This window comes from Chionomys nivalis, chromosome 8 (assembly GCF_950005125.1).
Source record: "Chionomys nivalis chromosome 8, mChiNiv1.1, whole genome shotgun sequence".
NCBI classification, from domain to species: domain Eukaryota; kingdom Metazoa; phylum Chordata; class Mammalia; order Rodentia; family Cricetidae; genus Chionomys; species Chionomys nivalis.
In genome coordinates, this window is record NC_080093.1 from 67,579,533 (window position 1) to 67,602,522 (window position 22,990).

Genomic DNA, 22,990 nt, shown 5'->3' on the forward strand with positions numbered 1-22,990 from the left:
AGCAGCAAAATGGTGGCTAACTTTATATCAGCGTGACTCATGACAGTTGCCAGTGGCTTGATTCAAGCCATGCTAAACATTGCTGCATCCTGGGAAGTGCCAGTTTTGCAGTCAGGTGACTTTAAATATCCTGATTTCACGCTGCACTGCTAGTGGGGCTCGTCCCATCAGCTATAAACCTTAATAGGGAAGACTAGGGTTTCCTCAATAGGAAAGAATTTGTCTTTAGAAGCGCCACATAGAGGGCTGAGAACACAGCTCTGAGGTGGATAATTTGCCTATTGTGTGTAAGTACCTGGCTTCAATTTCCGGCACGAAGCATGGAGCTCAGCGGTAAAGCTTGTGTCTGGCAAACACAAAGCTTTGGGCTTGATGTTTAGAACTTTGCAAACCAGATAAGATGGGGCCTGCCTGTCATGCCAGAACTTCTGAGGTGGAGGCAGGAGGATCAGCAAAATTGCCTTTGGCTATACATGCATACATGCACACATAGGTAATATCCAGACAGTCACCCAGATACTCAGCCTGGGTTCAAGGTCAGTCTGAGCTACAAGAGATTCTACAATTCAACAAAAACCAGTGCCACCTTGAGTATTCCACCTTGATGATCTGTCTGATATATTTTGACTTCCAGATGGTAACATCAACTTTTCCTTGAAATTCTAACCTGCCAGGCTGCCCTACTTAAGACTAGCCACCCCAGGAGACAATTCCTGCAAATACATGTCTTGAGAAAGAAGACTGAACGACAGTCTATTGGCTCTGTTGTTCTGGAGAACCCTGAAAAGCTCAAGCAAAATGTGGATTCCACCTGTCAATGCCTGCACTCCACCCCACTGCAGGGAGAAGAGAAGGAGGTAGCGATAAAGTTGTTAATTTCCCAAGCTGAGGACAGCTCACTCGTCCTGGCTATAGGGGATAGCAATTGTAAGAAGCAGCCTTTTCAACCCATGGGACCCTGCTAATTATGAAGCCAGAGGCACCAGGTACAATGAAAGGCAGATGAGTGGGGACTGCAGGAATAGGCAAGCAGAGGAGAGGTCAAGCCTCGCACTCCCAATCCTCTAAAGCCCAGAAGTCACCTACAACCTGAGTCTCAACGTTTTGGGTTTGGGCTTTGGAGTAACCATGGAATAATCAGACTGAAAACACGCTGACTGACGAAAGTCTAGTGGGTAACTCAAGAAGCACCAAGGTCTCCTGCATAGCACCTGGAGCTCTGGTTCACACCTCTGGAAAAAACAGGGAGCCGTCCCTGAGGATGCAACAGACTCAGGGCGAAGGCCAGATGCTAACAAGCAGGGCCTGGTGACTGAGTGCTTCTCCCTCCCAGTCACCTGTGGCAGTGCTAATGGGCCTTGTCTAAGTAGCTTTACTGTCCATCCTTAGTTAGAACACACGACTGAGAACACCAGGTCTTTGAACAGAGCAGCAGGTGAGGATATAGAGAAGGCAAGGCGAAACTCCAGACACACAGAGATAAGAGTTATCCTGTCTGTGAGAAAAAGAAAAAAGTATTAAATTTGTTAAAAATATCAAGTTTGAGAAAGCTCTTAGAAATTAAAAATAGAAAAAAAATTAATGCCAATTCTATAGAACTTTATACAGTTCTGTAGGTTTTAAATCTCCAAGAAGGTGAATAGAAAGCCGACAAAGACGACAGACAACAGGAAAGGAAAGATAACGAAAGAGTGACTTGGTATCTGCCCATACAGACCTAGAAAAGAAACAGGGGCGCAGTAATAGGAGCGACAAAATTCCCAATTAAAAAGACACATCCAGTGACCGGGCCAATAAATACAGAAATAGAAGTCAAGTGGGATGTGTCATTTCAGATGACCAGTGGTAGAGAATGGGTCCTTAAGAAGTCACAAAGGGGCAGGGGAGCAAAAGTTAAGTGTCCTTATTTTAAGACAGGATCTCATGTGACTCAGGCTAGCCCTAAAAAGCACCTCCCCCACACGTGCCTCAGGCACACTGTGACCTGGGGACCCTCGTGGAAATGACTGATAACCTGAATTTCCATGCTAAGAGCATAAAAACCTCAAGATACATAACTCGTGTTACTCTCTGGTGAGAAACCATGGAGATTTCCCTCCTGGAAGTTGTCCCCGCCCCCGGATTCCCTTTCTAGGTCTCCCTACTTGCATCACACGGCATCCCAACTCTAGAGTTTGCCTTCATATTCAGGAAGGACACAGTCAACTTCGTCCTTGCCTTTTCCTCCCAGTGTGCAGCCCAGTACCCGCTAAAGACCAAGGGCTCACAAAGTCAGCTATAATCGATATGCTTTTATACCCTTCTCTGCCATAAAAATGCATCCCGTAAGCCAGAGCTGCCCTATTTTATGCAGAGTTGTTTAAAAATGAGACTTCCAGGCTGGAAATGCAAATCAGAGGGACAGCACTTGCTCGACAATACCGAGGCCCTGGATTCCATCCCCAGCACCATTTTAAAAAGCAAACAAATGAACAAGACCATCCGCGCGCGTGCGTGCGTGCGTGTGTGTGTGTGTGTTTGGAGTGCACTGGTCTTGTTCTAGCTGCTTGTTAGCTTAGTGGGTAGGATGGTGTCCTAGTTTGCTTTCTATTGCTGCGATAAACACAAGGATTAAAAGCAGCTTGGAGAAAAATCAGTTTAGTTGGCTTATACTTCCATATCCCAGCCCATCACTGAGGGAAGTCAGGGAAGAAAGACAAGGCAGGATCCTGGAGACAGGAAGTGAATCAGAAGCCATGGAGGAGTGCTGCCTACTGGCTTGTTCGCCATGGCTTGCTCAATCTGTTTCCTTACAGCACCCAGGACCACCAGCCCAGGGATGGCACTGCCTGCGTCTATCATTAGTCAAGAAAATGTCCCCACAGACTTGTCTATGGGCCAATCTTGCAGAGGCATTTTCTCAAAGAAGGTTCCCTCTTTCCAGATGACCCTAGCTTGTGTCAAGTTGACAAAAAAATCTAACCAGCCCAGCTGATTTAAGACAAGAGTTTTGCTATGCAGTCTAGACTGCTCTCAGTCCCACAATTCCTCTGTCCCCTACATCCCTCTTTCTGTAATTACAGGTATCCTGCCTTAGCGATGTTTTGTGATACTCTTGCTTTGGTACCAGCAAGGCTACTAATCGTTCTTCACAAAAGGCAGATCGTCACTATAATTCCATGGGCTCTATGTCTTTTTCACAACTATTCAGCCCTGCCATGAATACTGTGGACAAGTGGATGAACGGGCATCTTGATGCTCCAGTACAAAGTGACTAGAGACAGGAGCAGTGGCTGGAAGTGGCCCACATGCTGACACCTGGATGCTATTGCTCTCACCTGCGGGGGAAAGGAGTTCTTGACAGCCACTATGTTTTTCAGGACAGAGGTTTCTTGACAGCTTGACAGGACCATGATTTGCTATCTCCTACTTCTCCCTCCTCCCAGAAGCTGAACTGATAGCCAATCAAAACTTGAGACCATTCCCTGTTCTGAACACCCTCATATCCAGCCCCTGGAGAAGGCGCAATGCTAACGCTTCTTTAAATTCTGAATTTCAAACCACTTGCTCTGTGCAGTTGTGGTCTCTGCTCTTCCAGTCAAGGAAACCCAGGCCGTCCCCCGGAGCAAATCCCCCGAGGATGCTGCTATGGGCTTTGCTGCTTGCTGCATGAGCACACCACACTAGAGCCATTCAGCTACATAAGGGAGATTCAGACCAAGCTCTTTTCTTTCCAAAACAAACTGATATCTGTTCTTAAGACTGAAGAAAAACCAAGCGTTCACCAGGATGATATGAGAATGTGGATGACATCCAACTACCAGCAATCTGTGACTAGAGGAGCCCAGCCCACGTCTCTTTAGCCTGGGATCCGCCTCATCCAGCCACTCAAGTCTAGACTAGAAAACTGATCTTGTAAGGAACATAGAGTATTTGTAACAAAATGGGGTCCACTGAGGTCATCCCTTCTGAGGAGTAAAAAGTCACACCAATCGTGAGGCGTCCTAAGAGTGACAATAAGAACCCCAGGGCACAGCACTGATGGCTTTCTCTTTGAATGAGGCAGCTCACTTCAAGCTAACACTGCCTGGTCACAAGTAGGGGAAAGAGCACAGATGCAAACAATGTCATCAAAACCCATCTTGTCTGCCAGCAAGACCGAACTAGCATCTTAAGGGGCATCTATAACAGCCTCTGCCCAAAAGCCTGTTGAGCACATTGCCTTGCCAGCCACATCTGCAAGGCAGGCAGCCAGAGGAAGCCTGTGAGAAAACCAGCCAGCTTTTGGCAGAGGAGGAGAGAACACACATCTAAAATAAAAATTTCTTTAAGACTTGTCTACTAATTTCTAAGGTGCAGAGTCTGTCCACTTGAGGTATGCACATGAGAGATACTTCCTGACCAAGTTCAAATGCACCAGCAGACACTAAGCTATGCTACGGTCCTCAGTCAAATGTTTGAAAAGCCAGGATTAAGAAGATAGAGACAGGCCCACACTGGAGCACTGGACTGAGCTCCCAAGGTCCTAACGAGGAGCAGAAGGAGGGAGAACATGAGCAAGGAAGGCAGGACCACGAGGGGTGCACCCACCCACTGAGACAGTGGGGCCGATCTAGTGGGAGCTCACCAAGGCCAGCTGGACTGTGACTGAAAAAGCATGGGATAAAACCGGACTCTCTGAACATGGCGGACAATGAGAGCTAATGAGAGGCCAAGGACAATGGCACAGGGTTTTGATCCTACTTCATGTTCTGGCTTTGTGGGAGCCTAGACAGTTTGGATGTTCACCTTCCTAGATCTGGATGGAGTGGGGAGGACCTTGGTCTTTCCACAGGGCAGGGAACCCTGACTGCTCTTGGGGCTGGAGAGGGAGAAGAGGAGTGGGGGGAGGGGGAGAGGGGCGGGAGGAGGGGGAGGGAAATGGGAGGCGGGGAGGAGGCGGAAAATTTTTTTTTCTTCAAAAATAAATAAATAAATAATAATAATAAAAAGATTTTCTATTTTAGGAAAGGTTTTATGTCCTTGTGATCTTAAATTTTAAAAACCCTTTAGAATGTAACATTAGCAGTAAGTCTTTGTGGGGGGCAAAATGTAATCTAGAAGTATAATGATAAGAAGATGGCTCAGTTAGTAAGGTGTTTGCCATGCAAGTATAAGAAGTTGAATTAGGATCTCCAGGTCCATATTTTAGAAAAAAAGAAAGCTGGGCATGGGGATGCATATCTGGAATGCCAGACCAGTAAGGCAGAGATGGGTGGATCTCGGTAGCTTTTTATTAAACCAGCCTAGCCCAATCACTGAGCTCCAGGTAAAAGCATAAGGCAGAGAGTAACCAAGGAGGATACTGCATGTCAACCTTTAGCTTCCACATATGCAACACACACACGTGCACATGTGCACATGATTATATACACCTATGTGTATGTACACACGCAATACATACATTTATAAGAAACAACACAACGCCAACAAGAGAGGACTTGAGTAAACCTACCTACAATGAAGTGGATGGAGAACCTATAGGAGCTGACCCCCACCTTAAATACTATTCCAGACCCCTTACAACATTACAGCTTTGGAACCCTTGACAGTAAGGGCATAATAATCGAATATAGCAGGAACCCTTCCAACTGGCACCTGACCACAAACCATACACTCACATGAACTGTGACCCGAGAATAGCAAGGTTGGAGAGAAGCACTCTCTCGTTCTGCCCCAAGCCCAGAGCAACCTTGGGCTACATGTTCTTCTATCCCCATGTCCTGGCATTGGCACTTCAGTGGCATCACAAAGCAGTGTATGGTGGCTCTGAAGCCCACTCATTTGGACTTATGGATCTGACTGTTTATAAACGTCCTAAGCTGCTGAAACAGCTGTCACAAATATGGTAACGGAACATACACTCATTCCCGAATAGCTCTGGAGAGCAGAATTCCTAAACTGAAAATGCAGACGTCAGCAGGGCCACACTTCTTCTAGGCTCTACAGAAGAACCAGTCCTTGAGCATCTCCCAGCTCTGGCGGATCCAGGTGTTCCCTGTCTGTGGTTGCATCGCTTCATCCTGGGGTGTCTTCACTTAGTCTTCTCCCCGCCTCAATCTCCAATCTCCTCTGCCTGTCTCCCGTAAGAACATCTACTAGGGCGGATGAGACGGCTCAGGGGTTAGCCATCTGCTAACCAGCTGCTCTTCCAGAGGACTCAGGTACAATTCCCAGCACCCACATGACAGCTCACAACTGTCTGTAACTCCAGTTCCAGGAGATGTGATACCTTCACACCAATGCACATAAAAAAAATAAATAAAGCTAAATAAGTTCTTAGAAAAAGAATATCTATCATTGGTTTGGGAAATTTCCTAAATCTAAGAGTTTACCTAAATATCCTTAACTTGTGGGGTTTTATTCCCTTTGGTAATTAAACACTAAGGTTTCTTTAAAGCAAAAAGCATACATGGAGAATGGTCAGAGTAGACCAGTTATTTAACACATCCATTTTCTTATGTAGTCAGAGTGTGTGCGTGCGTGCGTGTGTGTGTGTGTGTGTGTGTTGAGAACTCCTGACGTAAGTCCCTTGGCAAATTTCTAATATTTATTACAGTACTATTAACTACAACCCTTAAAAAAATAAAGTCAATAAAGTCATGTTTATAAGTTCTAGGACTAAGGCCTAGAGGAAGAGGGACAATATTCAACTTGCCATAATCTTCTTAGCTATGGAGAAGGAAACGAGGCATTAACTAACACGGCATATGAACACTGAATTGCAGTAAATCTTCCAAAGGCTGAAAACACCACCATGCCCGAGGCCGCCTTCCTCAGATCAGCAGCTGACCCTGTCTGAGCCTCACTGTTTTGTGTATAAGAAGAGATCAGCCCCAACCTGGAAGGTTGCAGTGCTGCAACAGGGCTGGCAATGATCCTTAGAGTGTGTGTCACTCCCATAGCTCATCGACAGACCCTACTTCCCTGTATCTCTGGGGGAAATGTCCAAACAGAGAGGCCTTCCGATGTTTCTCAATTCAGCCACTAACTGGTACAGTGCACCTTTAGCACAGGATTTGGGAGAAATCCCATTAAGATAAGAGGCTTGCCAAAAGTAAACAATGGTTAGACCCGTGGCAAACCAAGAACTTCACAGTCTGACAGGAGCCTTTCCCATTTCAGGTAGTCAGTCACCTGCAGCCTTAGTCTGTCTCCAATAGCCCAAGTTCCACAACATCATAGACAGCCTGCTACACCGGTCATAAATGACAACTAGGAGAGCGACAGTGACAAGCCCAGCCCCCAAGTGCCTTATACTTGGGGGACTAAATAAAACAATGGACCTCCAGAAATGTTCGTAAGCATCATCTCTGACTTTAACCCTCACTCCTACCTATCTCCATGAAACACAGTGGGACCCGAGGCTCAGAAAGGTGACTTTAAAGTGCTAAGACCTGGCAGAGCCAGGATGTGTCACAATTCAGAGTCCGGTGGCTTTCCTGTTCTACCATGCTGCTACTTGGTTCAGACTAGTCTGTGTGTCAGGCTGATCCAGGCTCCAGTGCCTACAGTGAAACTATATATTGAGGTACATGTGAGCATACACATTTTCATAGGCATCATGTGTATGTATATGTATACATGTTATATATATGTTCACCTTCATTTGAAAAAATACTAGACACAATGCCGAATTGAACAGAAGTGTCCAGGAGCTTGGCAAGTTCCCTTTGCACTGTCAAATTCTTGAGTCATACCATCCAGGGGTGAAATGTCACATGCCACATTCTTCCAAACTCACAGAAGCAACATATGCAACACTAGATAAAGCCCAATGCCTTGACCGCCAGCTCTCATGACCGCCCATGGAACGTTATATCTCTCAGCCATCTACCCCACAGTGAAGAAAATTGCACCGTGCTGACATTCAGGTACCCAAACCATTCTCTTCATTTAAACAACCCCCCAAAAACTGAGCAGGAAAACAAAAGCACCCTCGCCTTGGACTTACAGGAGGAGTGGATGCTGGGGAAGCTTTTGCGGCCCTCGGACACCAGGTCAGGGTCCCCCGTGCAGTGCATCTCCGAGTTCATCACCCCATCTGGAAAGCAGCGGTAAAAGAAATCGGGGCGAGGTCTACAAAAGACACCATGGACATTTTCAATATACAACTCTGCCATCACAACAAACCCCAAGCTGATCCCTTCCCCCCACCGCCAACAACCCCCGCCCCTCTGCAAGGCCCCTCTGTCATCAACAATGGGAGTTTCCCCCAGAATCCTCTGAATACAGTTGCTGGGGTATTCTCAGGCTTTGGGGTTCAGAAAGATCGGAACTGGGGCTAGTTTTGCAGCCAGAGGGGGGTCTCAGCCTTCCCCACTATCATTTCCACATCTGTAAAGGGAAACCAATACCCCATCAAAGCTGAGGTCTTGAGCATTAAGTAGTGGAACTTCCTGAGGTACCTAAGCATGGTGTCAGCAAAGTAGAAAGAATGTTGATCTACTGTTCCACCAATCTAGACCCTGCCCCCCTCCCCCGTTTCTGAGAGGCCAGGACATGACACCCCTACATGCCAAGTTTTGGTGACCAGTTGCCTCAATCTGTGGCCCTCAGCCTGGCTGGGAAACTTGACGACTCAGTCACACAGTATGAGGAGTTCAGTAACCTAGGCTAGTGTCTCTGGCCTAAAGCGAAAGTGGGACAGAGATCTCTGGAGGAAAGAAGGGTGGATCTGGCCTTGAAGCCATTCAAGGGCAACCACGGCTAATATTAACTTATCCTTGAGTGTGGGTGCAGGGCCAGGCACTGCACATTCACCAGGTCATATAATGCCTATGCCAATCCTTGAGGCAGGGTCAGGGGTCTGAAGGAGACGACACTACTGCCAAGGTCTCTCGTGGCAAACACAAGCTGCAGAAGTGAATCCTGTGCCCAACATTTGACCATGTGTTTGAATGCCCTACTCAAGTAAGGATTCCAGTGTGGAGGTGTGCCAGCCCACTACTCTGTAGCAAGTCAGCCAAGATCGCTGTGTGGATAACACGGGCGAGGCCTGCTAAAGCTGTAAGCACATCTCCCTTTGACCATGCACACTGGGTCACTCCTGTCACGGACGAATTCATGCACTGATCCTCCTAGCTCTGGAATCTATCAGACCCGCTCTTGTGCTGTGTTTCTCGGACCCAGCCAGTGTTTCTCCAAGGCAACGATTGTCCACCTACTTAACCAGAACCCCAGGGGGTAAGCCCCTAGAATCAGCACTTTATCTGGACCCCAACTACATGCTAAGCATGGAGGGATCCAGAAGAGCATTGCAGTATAGGGTCTTTTATTAACCCAGGTTTGCCCATCTTCCATTCCTTGATGCCTAGCCTAGCACCCTGTTGCTGAGGTTGTAATGGAATCTCGTTTGCTCAAGGCCAGGAGCTAGAAGCTGGAGCTCAAGTCTGCTGTAGTATTGAGAGGCCTTCGGGCTTCTCATCTCCCCAGAGACTGACTCTCTACCAGAGCAGCCGGAGAGAAGGGAGAGGAAATGGAAACCAGACATCATTTCTCAGGAGCAGTAAGAGGAGTGTGGCGGAAAGGCAGATCTGAAATGCCAGCCCATACATCTCGCCCCAAAGGAAACTGCAATATAGAAGTGATCTTATTAATTTGCTAAAGGCCAAAACTGACAAGTGCAGAAGCCTGGCCTGGGGCTGGGAAAGCAATGGATGGCTCTGGAAAGGCCAATAGCAGGCTTCGGCCAGAAGAAAGTGTGGTCAGTCAGCCAGGGGACACGCTTGTGCTAGTGAACTCCTCCCTAAAATAGTGAGCTCATAATTCAAAGGAAAGAAAAGCTGTACTGGAGGTCAGAAATCCCAGAACGGCAACAATTTAAGGGAAAATCTGACACCCTGGAATCTGTCCTACCCGGCGTCATGGTTCCCATGCAGACAACTTGGTAGTATAAACCATCATTTGTCTCTTCTTGGAACTTACCTTCCCACTATTAATTTAATAGTGTTTGTGCAGACTCCATTCAAAGCAAGAGCCAAGGACACCGCTACAAAAGAAAACCAACAGACAGAAAAAAAAATAGTTGGATCTTGCATTTAAAAAAAAAAAACATCATCACTATAACCACCACCACCATCATCATCATCATTAGCACCATTATCATCAACATAGCATCATCATCACTACCGTCACCACCATCATCATCATCACTACTGTCACCATCATCATCACCACTATTGTCACCCATCACCATGGTGACCACCACCATTATCATGGTCATCAGCCATCACTCTCATTATTATTATTGTTGTCATCACCTATAATTACACTTAATTTATGACCACAGAGTTGTTAAATAATACTTTAGAAACATAGTGAAGCTTTGCTGCTAGAGCAAAATATAATTGGGGAAGGACTATGGAGATTGTCCCATAAAATGCCACATTCCTATGATAAGAAATCTTTCCTTCATGACCAGAATTTTCAGCCTCCCAAACAAACCCATCCATCACTTGCTAGCCTGATATAAACAGATTTAATAGAATGGCATGTAGAATTTCTTTTTTTTTTTTTTTTTTTTTTTGGTTTTTCGAGACAGGGTTTCTCTGTAGCTACGGAGCCTGTCCTGGAACTAGCTCTTGTAGACCAGGCTGGCCTCGAACTCACAAGGATCCACCTGTCTCTGCCTCCCGAGTGTTGGGATTAAAGGCGTGTGCCACCACCGCCCAGCTTAGAATTTCTTTTACTAGTAGCAAGACACATAACTTTTTTTTTTATTTCCTCCTGGCAATTTCCTCAGACATAATTTGAATCAGAGCTGCTGCCAGAATCCTTCTGAAGAGCAGGACAGCCTCGCCAGGCCTCTGTCATCCCTGACCCATCACCTACCAACAGCTGTCCATCACTGTTCCCAAGAGGGCGAAGAGTCCAGAAGGTAACTTTTGTCATCTAAACCAGCAAGAATTTTTAGAATACATTATTTTAAAATATACAACCCAGGGACCTTCTTCAAGCAGCCTGGAAACCTTCTAAGATAAGGGGCAGACTAAACACAAGGGGCAGCAACATGAATCAATATCCTTTCCTATAAAAACCTTGACCTTCCCTGCTACAGTTTGTTAAGAAGACTTAAGAGGTAGAGTCGTCACGGTCAGTGTGATGAAGGCCAGATGTCTTTCATAAGCAACAGAAACTCAGGGAGGCCCTCTTCTGCTTTGTTGAGTAATAAAACCTGTGAGCTACCATTTCTCTTTGGCAAATATCAGCTTCTTGATACCAGCAGAGACTCATGTAAGATTGGTGTAGCAGAGGGGCATTTTCGGGAAGACCCTACCTCGAGTGATCCATTCTCATCAAGGGAGACAGAGGAGTCCTTCTACAAGCAGACGGTGCTGTGGCCTAGCCATCACAGCTGCCAGTGCGCATGCTTTTAGCTGGATGTGTTGAGATGAAAAGGGAAAACTAAACACCTGAGTGGAGATGGAACATTCCTGGCCATTTATGAACGGAGTGGGGAAAGGGACAGGCCCCCTGTTGGAGAGCTGAGCATGAGTCAGTGCCACAGTACTGCCATCGGAATGCCAAATGTGCGAGCCTCTTAGTCTGGACTTAGATCGAGTGACTGCAGTCTCTACAAACAGATCTTTCTTGCCAGAAAGGCCAGCTCCCCTCTCCTCCACAAGCACAGGGCAGAGGTGAGAGGCCTCTTTTGCAGAAGAGAGAAAATCCCCTACACTGTCTTGACTGACAGCACAGAAATGACAGTGGTGGGCTTTCCCGTTAGGGTTGGCCCTGCCGTGCTTTCGTGGGGAGTTCTGCTCTTTCTCATCCTGGGAGCACAGCCTCAGTGAGGGTCAGCCATCTGCGAGCAAGCATTACTGGCTGATCTTTCACTGTCCTGCATAAATCTCAGTGAATTCATACACAGCTCCACGGCTCCAGAGCCCAATACACTCCATACACACTCGGGACTGAGTGGGATTGCAGACAGTACAGTCTCTGCAAAGGTTTGAAGTAAGTGAGCTGGAAAACACCAGCAGATGCGCTCTATGATGCACACGCCTGAAAGAGACGGAGAAGGATGATGGGAAGCTGGGGTGACGACATTCGGGAGAGCGCGAGTTGCTTCAGCACCCTGGAAGTACATGGGACTGATTGATTTTTATCTGAATGATACGGTTTGACAGGGTACTGAGGAGAGGGTATCCAAATGACAGGGTATTGACGCAGGGACCTTTGTGAGGTATCTATCCCAATATTCCTCATTCTCTAGATTGAAGGCAGGGCTCTGATCAGATGCATGGTGGCTGGGAAGGCAGGAGAATGCATGGCCCCAGGCAAGAGTTCTTGCTGACTAAGGAGAGCCCCACACGTCTAACTCATGCAGTGCTTTTACAGCATCTGGCAGCACCATTTTGACTGGTGGATCAGAAACACAAACAAGACTGGCTGATGAAGAAATTCAAAGTGACATTTCCTATAAGTTGGCTTGCTAGAGGCTGGTTTTGAGGGCATTGAGGGTTATGGGCCTGCCAGAGGATCTGAGAGCTTCTGCTGCTATTATTTATGTAATTTTAGGCAGTCCAGTACTCAAATCTTTCCATACCAGGGTTCCTGGCTAGTCTATAGCCTGAATACCTACAAGCTAGATGCTGTACAGGGAAAACACTGCCATTCTTGTCTGTATGTAGCAGAGGGAACTCTTGGGGCTCGGGTGTAAGAGCCTGGGTTAAAATCTTCTAAATACCCTCAGTACAGAACAACATGACAACGGTCCTCCCCTCCCCGAGAGAGTTCTGAATTCCAGGCTTGATTAGAAGCCACCTTGTTTTCTGATGTCGATGTTTAAGGTCGCCCTCCCGCCTCCAAATTTTCCTTAAAGTGTGGGTTGTTTGCAACCTCTGTGCACACTGCTGGCTTTCCGTCACTTTCTGGACAGAAACTCATTGATTTCGGCAAACAAAACAGCCAATAATTCCTTTTTAGTTACCGCAGAGGAGGCAGAGTATGGTGCTCAATTTTGAAGTGCCACCCTAAGGGAGATTTGGCCAGGACTGAAAATGTGTAGAGGAGGTAGCCAGGGCTGCTTAGAGACGTCACAGGAACACAGTTCCATAGCCAGCAGTAAATTATAGCCACAACTATGACAGCCATTCTTACCCACTGTCGTTTATCTTGGGACTCTATGTGTGGTATCTACTACAATATAAAGTGAGGTAAGAGGTTCCCAAACCAACAGAGAGGGTGCCCAAGAGGATGCTCTAAGGACCACAGTAATAGCCATCCAAATACTTCCCTGCCACTAGAGTCAGGGTAAGGTGCCGATGCCCCATCCCATGAAAATGTTTAAAACTTTCTGTCCAAAGAGACTATGGTCATGCGACCAAACTCTCAGTCTACAGGTTAGTAGCCCAGAGCACACGCCTGACCTGACAGAGTGAGCCTGTAATGGCAAGCTGGCCAGAGTCAAGATGGCTTTGTTCTCAGCCTGGAGAAACATCTGAGTCAAAGTCTCCATCTGGGAGACTGGGACCAAGAGGCCGTGAACGTAGTGGTGGCCACTAGGGTAGAGTAGTCAGGTGTGCAGGGGGAAAGCAGCACTACTGTGAGCCCAGGCCTCACAGGCAGCAAAGGTCTGGGGCAGAAGAAACCGAGTCCCGGCAGGAGAAGAGATTGGAAAATGGAAGGAGGTGAGGAAGGGCATGTTTCAGGCAGAGCTGGTCATGAGTGCTTGACATCTTCCTGCTGCATTCCCAGGGTGCCCTGCTGTGCTATATCCTCTCCTTTTCTTGGAGTTGATAAAATTGCTTATTTTAGCCCTGTCTTTAAACCCATTATTTACTTGAGCTAATTTGAAAGGGAAACTTAACATTATTCTTTTCAACCAGACAGACTTAACTAAAGCTTGGTCACGTAAAAATGGCCTCTATTCTTCGTCTTGAGACACACACTCTGCCTCATTCACGCTCCCTCTCTGAGAAAGAGAGGGGTGTCATGCAACGCTTTCATCTCCATAAGCCCAGTGATTAACAAACACATCCCTTAGAGAGGAACCTCAGGTTCCAGACCAAACACCCCAGAGGATTGTTAAGTGCGCAGAATATAATAAACCCAAGCTTGGGCATAAGTCTAGATAACTTATTTAAAGTATATACATACCCAATTTAGTTTTCCAGAATATTAAAAAGCTAGAGATTTAGACACAGGTTATATTACCTTGGTTGCTAAAAATCCCAGTAGGAGGATTTACTGACATTCTCTCTCTCCTCTCTCTCTCTCTCTCTCTCTCTCTCTCTCTCTCTCTCTCTCTCTCTCTCTCTCTCCATGTGTGTGCATGTACATGTGTGTGTGGTCCATGCACACGCAGGTACACTGGGCACCTTCTGAGAATCTCTCCTTGTGAGTGCCCTTACTTCACACGGACTCAACACCTTCTAAGCTTATGTTGTCTTATTTTTCCAAAGTTTAATTTTGACCAAAGGAAAAAGAATCAGTTGGGTGTAAATGAGATTTTTTTTTCAGATTTGATTATCTAATTAAGATCATTCCCAACCCCTAAAGCAAGAACTGTGAATACTCTACCTAAGAAGGCTTCCTTAATTTCAGTCTTGTCTGTCCGCCGGATAATTTTCACCACACAAATAACAGCCAAGGGTGTGAGGAAAGAAATTGCCTGGAAGAAACAACAAATAAGCCCTCGTGAGGACTCTGATTTGCTTCGGATGTGGCAATTCATAATTAGTCTCAGTTAACTTCAACTCGCTAGTCAAATGACCTTACCGAACTAACCTCAAACAAAGAAGGGCAATTTGTCTCTACCGAACGAAAACACAGGCTTGGAAGACTGGAGGTCTGATTGCAGGTTCTAATTGATTTGTAATTGCTGGGAGCCACATTGAAAGTGGGAGCTTTTTAAAGACTTAAAAAATAGTGTATAATTATGATAGTTCATTGGCAGCAGTAAACCCTGGAAACACCGGACGTGTGTGTGTGTGTGTGTGTGTGTGTGTGTGTGTGTGTGTGTGTGTGTAGGATGTATGGCTGCAGGCTCTGGTTTCACCTCCCTAGAAACATGAGAGGGTAAACCTTCTTAATGAGAGTCAATCAACTCGTTCCCTTTTGAACCTCTTCTGTTGAATATCCAATTTTTTTTTTCTTTTAGGTTAGAAGGGAGTCCTTTCATACAAATTCTTCCTCCCAACTTCACAAGATAGAGAATCACCTGGAAATCAAACCTCCAGATATGTTTGTAAGGGAGTTTCCAGGTCGTGTTAGTTCATGTAGCAAGGCACAACCTAACTGTGAGCAGTATATTCCGTGGGTAGGGTCCCAGACAGAATGACAAAGAGAGACGCATCCCAACACTCCTCTCTCTCTCTCTCTCTCTCTCTCTCTCTCTCTCTCTCTCTCTCTCTCTCTCTCCCTCTCTCTCTCTCTCCTTCCTGACTCAGATGCAACATGACCAGCCACCTCCTGCTTCTACTGACATGACTTCCCCACCATCATGGACTGTATCCTCTCAAACTGTAGGCCAAAATAAATCGATTCTCCCTTGTTTCTCACCAGGACTTTGACTACAGCAACAAGGAGGGTAACTAAGGCACATCTACCCAAATACACATTGGAATGAAGGTGGTGGGGTTCACATGCAGTCAGGCTCATCATAAAGCACCCTATGAGACCGTTCCTGTATTAGAAGTATTTAAGGCTCATGATGGCTCTGAGACCATTTCTTGGGTTCAGAGATCAGCCTGGAGACACACAGCTTCTAAGTTAGAAGGCTGATCTTCTAAACCAAGTTTTCTGCCTCCAATATGGAGTTTCTTTAGTTACTGGTGCCACCCGGAGGGAAAGTATTTACTTAACTCTTCATGCGTAACATCTCAGGACAACAGTGTCTGGATGGACCGAACACTGCATCAATCAGGAAGTGATAGGAAGGGGTAGTAACTATAGACCCCTCATGTTTCCACTTAAGAATTATTTAACATGCTCAGAAGAGACATTACCTTTCACAGAAGAGCTTCCTCATAAGACAAAGTCATGGACAGTATTCATGCACATGACCATGACCTTTCAAAACACTTCTTCCCATTTCACTCAACTATTAAGAGCGCTCCTCTTTGGTTTCCACCTTCAGGGATGACTTGTGAGACACCAAAAAGCCTTCCTTCTTATTTGTCGACATGCTTTTGTGGCCACGAGAGGTAGTAACTGATTTGGGGTTGTACCCTTAGTAGTTAATGATTCTGGATGACATGGGCTATTTGAAAATCACTAATAGAACCTGGAAGTCAACTGCTCAGAAATAGCGCCAGGGCTTGCTGGGTGACACACTTATGCAAGTGGTCTGGGGACTGAGGATCATATATGTATATATAACAAGTCTCAAACAATCCTGATGCTGTAAACCAACATCTGGAGTATCACCTTCTCACAGCCAAGACCACAGCCAAGGCTCAAGTATCCTTTTTGACTCCAAATGCAAACGTCAACCTCTAAGCATAGTTCACGCCACATGCTACCAAACAGGAGAGAGAAGCTCATCAAGTAGTGGCCTGTAAGAACAACACACCAAGTCAAGACTTAATAGAATAACACAGAACAGAAAAAAGTGTTGAGAGACAACCCTAGCCGACATGCTCCCACGTGTGTAAGCAGAAATAAAACTCCAAATGAAATACGAGCAGAAAAGGCTTTCCCGTGAGGCCCCGAAGGCTGGTAAAAGGGATTTTAGAGTACGATGTTTTGGCCCAAATAGGGAATAGAGCATCAGGTAAGAAACATGCAGGCTCACTGCCAGGAATGAGAGCTAGGGAGTCCCCGAACCCCATGGTAAGGACCTTTCTTTAAGCATCATCCCCTGCCACAGATTTCTTGCTTTTAATTAGATCATCCCTCCCCGCTGCCTCTGCCCAAACCAGCCTTCATTGTACCCACTCTGCAGCTTCCTAAGTCGGAGTTGTTTGGGATAATTTTTATGACCACCAATCACCTGCTTACTGAGCCAGTCCTAAGCACAGGGTGGGCCCAGGGACAGTTCAGTTCTCCCACTTTAAGAGCTCCAGGAAAGTACTGCAACCTGCCAGAGCGCCCAGCTCCATCTCCAAACAGAAATATTAGTGGCCAGCTACAGGGTATGATCTCTCCTGTGTCCTAGCAACAGGAGGGGCACCAGTCTCATGCATTTGTCCTGGCCATATACGGTGGTTTGGATGAAAAGCCCTACATCAGCAGTTCTCAACCTGTGGGTCACAGCCATTGGAAAACACCTATTTTTGATGGTCTTAGGAACCGAAACATCACTCAGTAGCAAAATTACAGTTAGGAAGCCACAATGAAATAAATTCATGGTTGGGGGTTCCTAAGCCTTTCAGAACTATGTGATTTCCAATGACCGCAACCCACAGGTCGAGGACCAGTGTCCTACATCATTTCATGCATTTGAATACTTGTCCCCAGTATGCTGAAAAAGTATGTCACTGAGGGCTTTGTGTTTGGAAAGCCATAAATCACTCGTTTCCTTCTTGTAGTTTAAGACGTAAGCTCTGAGGGAACAGAGAGCCCACACAGAACAGAGCTATGTCTAGATTACCAGCCCCCCCCCCTCCGTTTGTTACCCGGTGTCTCATCATACCCCCAAATGAATGCAGCATGTATTCAGAGTACACCCCAGGGTACCAGGACCTCACATGGGATGAAAGTGGGCTCCACACTAACTCTCCTGACCTGAGTAGAGGAACTGGGCAAAGGGAGAGTGTTAGAAACAATAAAGAACAGAGGACCTCAGGCATCTTGCCCAAGTAGTATATGACCACTGTCTCCAAGTGGGTTCTCCCTTGTATACCCACCAGTGAATCCCACACAGGAAATGCCCCCAGTGTCCAGATTCTACTCCATCTAGAAATAGGGTCTGCCTCAGCACCACTGGAAAGTGCAATGCTCTCCCAGATGTGTCCAGGAAAGGCAAGGCTTGGAGCAGCCCATCTGCAGAGGGAGGCTGTGAGCAGGGCAGGAAAGATTAACACCAAGGGAGTTAAGTCCACAGCATTCCAATGTCAGGATTCTAGCCGGGGAGGGTGCCGTCAAGGCTCATTCATGTCACAATACAGGGTCAAAGCGTCTACAGCTCTGGCACCTTACATAAAAGTGGGCAGCGAAGCGATTTTAAAGACAACTCCAACGTACACAGACACCCAGCCAAGGCCCCACTTTGGGTAAACAATGGCAACCTGTCACCAAGGGAAGGACCGTCAAAGACTTAAAAAGAGACTACAAATTAAACTGTCTGTCACCAGCATAGTGTGTCTCTCCCCTTCCGTCCTCTCTCCGCACTGAGTAGCTCCCATCTTCCTTAAAAGCTTCCCAGAATAGGAAATCCTCCTAGCAAGTCATCACAGTGACAGGAAGATTCTGGGAGAGGAAATCAAGTGAGCGCTAGCTGTAACCAGAAGAGACAAAGAAAATGAGTTGGGCGATTCCTTGAAAGACAAGGGGAAAGTCTCAGAATCCTCTTCTCAGCCTCCCATTTAAGTCTAAATTGCTCTTCAGAGGTTTTCCCGCAGTGCTGAACGGGCCAGCTGACGTTTGTGTCTGTGCCCCCACTAGACTAGGAGCCACGTCATATCCAGGCCTGCATCGCTACCACCCAGCCCTGGGCGTGGCTCACAGCAGCTCTTCCATCACTGGGTAGTGAGGAACAATGGTGATCAGCATTAAAACGAAGGCACTCATCATCTGGCTCCATCCCTGCCTCCTCTGTCCCCTCACCCTAGAGATACTTCCCCATAAACTCAGACTCAGTTCACCCGATCATTATTCCCCAATAAACCCTGACTCGGTGGACTTATATGACCCTTTACTCCCACTTTGGAGCCTTACTGTCTGCGTTTCCTGTGTGTCACATGCCGGCACCACCTCACCACTTCACCCCAGTCCAAAGGTGGTATCACAGCATAAGGGCTTCTCAGTGTTCTGAGAGGGTCTGGTCTAGCTTCTAACAGTTGTAGGACCTCGGTAAAGTTTTTTTGGCTTTTCATCCTGAAATTACTGAGCTGATGACAAAATGGTGCCATCAGAAATCCCGAGAAGCGTTACTGAGACGCTGCTCTTTACGAGATGAGCACAAGCGCTGTCCTCAAGAAACCGTGGCCACCGTGGTAGCTCATGATGGTGGGAGTGATGTGGATGGGGATAGATGATAGCGATGAGGACAGTGGTGAGGAAGATGGTGGTGAAGATGATGATGATGATGCTCCCAAAAAGTTTTTTTTTTATTTTTTTTATTTTATTTATTTGCTTATTAAAGATTTCTGCCTCCTCCCCGCCATCACCTCCCATTTCCCTCCCCCTCCCCCAATCAAGTCCCCCGCCCTCGTCAGCCCGAAGAGCAATCAGGGTTCCCTGCCCTGTGGGAAGTCCAAGGACCCCCCACCTCACTCCCAAAAAGTTTACTGAATCTCCCCTTTGATCTTTTCTGAAGCAAGAACCCTCAAAGTCTGGTCAACAATTTATTAAGGAGTTTAGTGAAAAAAGAAACTCATGAAAACAGAACAAGGTGGACTCCGCTGCTGATCCAGCTGCCCTTATCTTGGCAACTACAAGGCTTGCTCCAACCTCCCAAGAGAAAGAGCATTCAACCTCCTCCTCAGTTTTATCCAGTCATGTATCCAGAGAAAACCATGCCCATAAGGCTTGCCATCCTAAATGTCATTGGCCAAATAGATCAAATTTCCACAATACTTTACAGATCCTATTTTATATCAGAGTATATATGCAGGGTCCCTGAGGATATGGTCTATACCTGACCTGACTTCCTGTTAAAAAGCAAGCTGGGGATTTTCTGAGGATGTCAATACCACTTATTCTCCCTTTGACTACATCGACTCAATCACCAAACCTTGACTATATTATTTTTCTGGTTACACTTGACCAAGGAATTTTCAAACACACAAACACACATGCATCCATGCATGCACACGCATGCACACTGCTGACTTGGAGCCACTAATTATTTGAAAAACATTTTAGTTAGGAAGTTAGAAAATTCACATTCAGAAGAAAACATTCCAACCTACATAAAAAAAAAAATCCAAGACTTTATGAACGAAAGAACAAAATTTAGGCCAGCGAGGTGGACAAGTCAGTAAAGGTACTGCCTGCCAAACCTCCACTACCTGCGTCCCACCACTGGGATCCATACAGAATGAGGAGAGGACAAATTCTCACAAGCTGGTCTCTGATGGTGACAGGCACACTGTGGCATGTGTGCATGCATGCACTTATACACACACACACACACACTAGACAGATGAGCCTCCAAGAGAAACTGACCTAGATTAGACTAGTACAGGAGACTCTACGCTCCACTGAACAGTCTTCTGTAGACACTCGAAAAGTTTTCCAGAACCCAAAGTTGACAAACAGCTCACATTAAGTTCTTAATGAAATCTAGGTGAACAAATCTAATCATAGAACGACAATACTTTCCACCTGTGGCTGCAGGTATTTTACGTGGCCCTTCTGCTCTCCTGCTGCTCTCGCGGACCGCGCTGACTCTCGTAGCCACATGCATGAGCGCCGTCAACCACTCTTAACAAAGCAAAAGGCTGAAGCTGCTTAATTATAAGGTTAGAGAGTGAGCCAGTGCACGGAGCCAAACATATGCTCATTCCTTAAGAATCACGGTACCGAATAACGTTTTGGCTTCTCATCCAAACCTAAATAACCTTTTGGCATCTCGTCCAAACCACTGGCGATACACAAACTGTCTCATCCCACTTGTGTCTGTAGCCAGGACGTTTGTGGCATCTGCAACCGGCCTTCAAAACAGTCCATTGTTTAGAAAACTAGGCCAGAGCTACAAATTTCTCTCGCTGTCCCGTGTGAACATTCATCTCCAAATTGCATTTTACGGCACATGAAATGCAAAACCTTGGGAAGAATGGATCTGCGTGATAAACAGATGTTTCCCCCTAATTGTGCTGTGAAGTCATTAGCCACACACTGGTTCCTTCGTATCTAGGATTTATTGAGTTAGGATAGAACTGGAAAGGATCTTATTGTAATACGTATCTGTTATGCTCTACTGCCAACCGACCTTAATAGTTCACTTTGCCTAAGATTTACAGAAATCTATTTTATTTTCCAAGCTGAAAAGTAATTATTAAAAGCAGCTGTAATAACACCTGAAGGTTCGTGCAATATAGAAGGCATTTCAATTGCAGATATGAATATATTTCCAGCCATAGTTACTCAAGAAGCTTTCCTCCGTGAAATAAAGGGATTTCTTTCCAATAGTCCCATGTGTACTGTCACTGTTCTGGAATAGTCACCGCAGTCCCCAGAAGCACGGGCATAATGATGGGGCAACAGGAATCACCTTCAAGCCACTAGGCAGCTCATCTGAAAGCTTTGTTATTGTTTCCAGTGGAGGGAGCATGTGACGGCTTCCTTTGCTACAGAATGGCTCACTGGCAGTGCTCCAAGAGTAACTGGGCATCAGTAAGGAGTTCCAGATGCTCTGGAACATTCAGGGCAGTCTCCAGGTGGACAGCGGACCTCCAGAGTTGGTTACGTGGATCTGACACTGTCATTCACCAGCTGCGTGGCTTCAGGAAAGGTCCCTCCTCTGTTTGAAAGTACTTCTGATCTATAAGCTGTGGGTAGTAAAGACCCCTTCCTCTGTGACATAGGCTGGGACTGTATGAGACAGACTTTCCATAGGAACTGACATACAGGGAGGAAAAGGTAAAAGGCTATAGTTGCCACGTGGGAAGAGAAGGAGAAAAAATAATCCCATTATATTTACCAGCTGCTTGGGTGTTTGCTCACTTGTTCTAGGTGAGGACCACAGACAACATCTAGTGGTTAGGCTATGGGGGAGGCTTTGTTCTTTGTTTGTGTCTGGGCATGTAATGTACACATGTGTATTTCTGCTGGCATGTGTGTGGGCACGCGTATGTGTGTGTAGCATGTATAGAGGTCTCTAGTTGAAGTTGGATGTCTTCCTCAATGGCGCTCCACCTTAGATACGGAGGTAGGATCTCATATTTGATCCTAGAGTGTACTGATTTGCCTAGTCTGGCTTCCATGCTTGCTGAGGGTAGTTTGCTTCTGCTTTCCATGTGCTGGGATTACGGGCTGGGCACCATATCCACTCCACGTTTACTTGAGTTCAGGGGATCCAATCTCCAGTCCTCCCATGGGGCAAGAACTTTGCCTAAGAAGCCACTCCCCAGCCCACCACAGGGTCATCTTGTCAATGGTCAACAACTGCCTAATCCAAACTAGACATGTGGTTAGCAAGGCTCTCTACATGGACTTTCAGGCTTATCCTTAAAGGAGAAGGGGCAGGGATTCTTGTCACTAGCTTCCAGCCTGTTTTTACTACAATGTCAATATGTGGAAACACTCACCATAAGTCAGGTAAGGAAGTCTGCTCTCTCCCAAAGTGTTAGACAATCACAATGTCTCAAGTGAGCCATCAGGGCCGCTCTTGATCTGGAAGCAAGTTTTAATTGGGCAGATCGCTTTGTTCTTTATTTAAAGTTGACTAATGCCTTCAACAGGGGTTGACCAGTGAGGATCAAAGCCCATTTGGTTCAGAGTTGGAACAGTGGACATATCGGTCACCAAATCACAGGTACTTACAAACATGAGGCGCGTAGGTATGTTGTCTGATTGCACCAAAGGGTTTTTATAGAGCCAGATTTCTTCCGGCTGGATGACTCTCTGGAACGGATCCAAAAACTCTGTAAAACTGAAACAAAATGAAAAAAGGGACATGAAAGCCGAGCATTCAGCTGCTGGGGACAGACCCTGGGAAGCCACTTCTGCATGCCCTTAGGAAAGTCTTCCAGACTTCTGGGAAGGGGAGAAACAGCCCCGAGTGATGGTCCTCAGCCAGGTCCAACTGGACAAAGACAAAGAGACACTGAGACTGTATAGTCTTCTGTCCTCCTGGCAGCAGGGACCCATTCTTGGTAAGGAAACAGCTCTGATACTGTTTTACAAAGACTAAGAATTC

General features: G+C 46.4%; 1 protein-coding gene across 3 annotated transcripts in view; it reads right to left on the reverse strand.

Annotated features, from left to right (window-relative positions):
- Plpp4 (phospholipid phosphatase 4) overlaps window positions 1–22,990 on the reverse strand; it is a 144,016-nt gene that overhangs the window by 52,799 nt on the left and 68,227 nt on the right. For 2 of the 3 annotated variants that reach the window (XM_057779295.1, XM_057779294.1), the window contains exons 2-5: window positions 22,615–22,723; window positions 14,545–14,635; window positions 9,946–10,009; window positions 7,973–8,097 (exon numbers count right to left, since the gene is read on the reverse strand). In XM_057779295.1, coding sequence (XP_057635278.1) covers window positions 7,973–8,097; window positions 9,946–10,009; window positions 14,545–14,635; window positions 22,615–22,620 — 286 coding nt within the window. In that variant the 5' untranslated portion in view covers window positions 22,621–22,723. Of the gene's footprint in view, window positions 1–7,972; window positions 8,098–9,945; window positions 10,010–14,544; window positions 14,636–22,614; window positions 22,724–22,990 lie in introns of those variants that run through there. The other variant, XM_057779296.1, reaches the window with a different exon arrangement.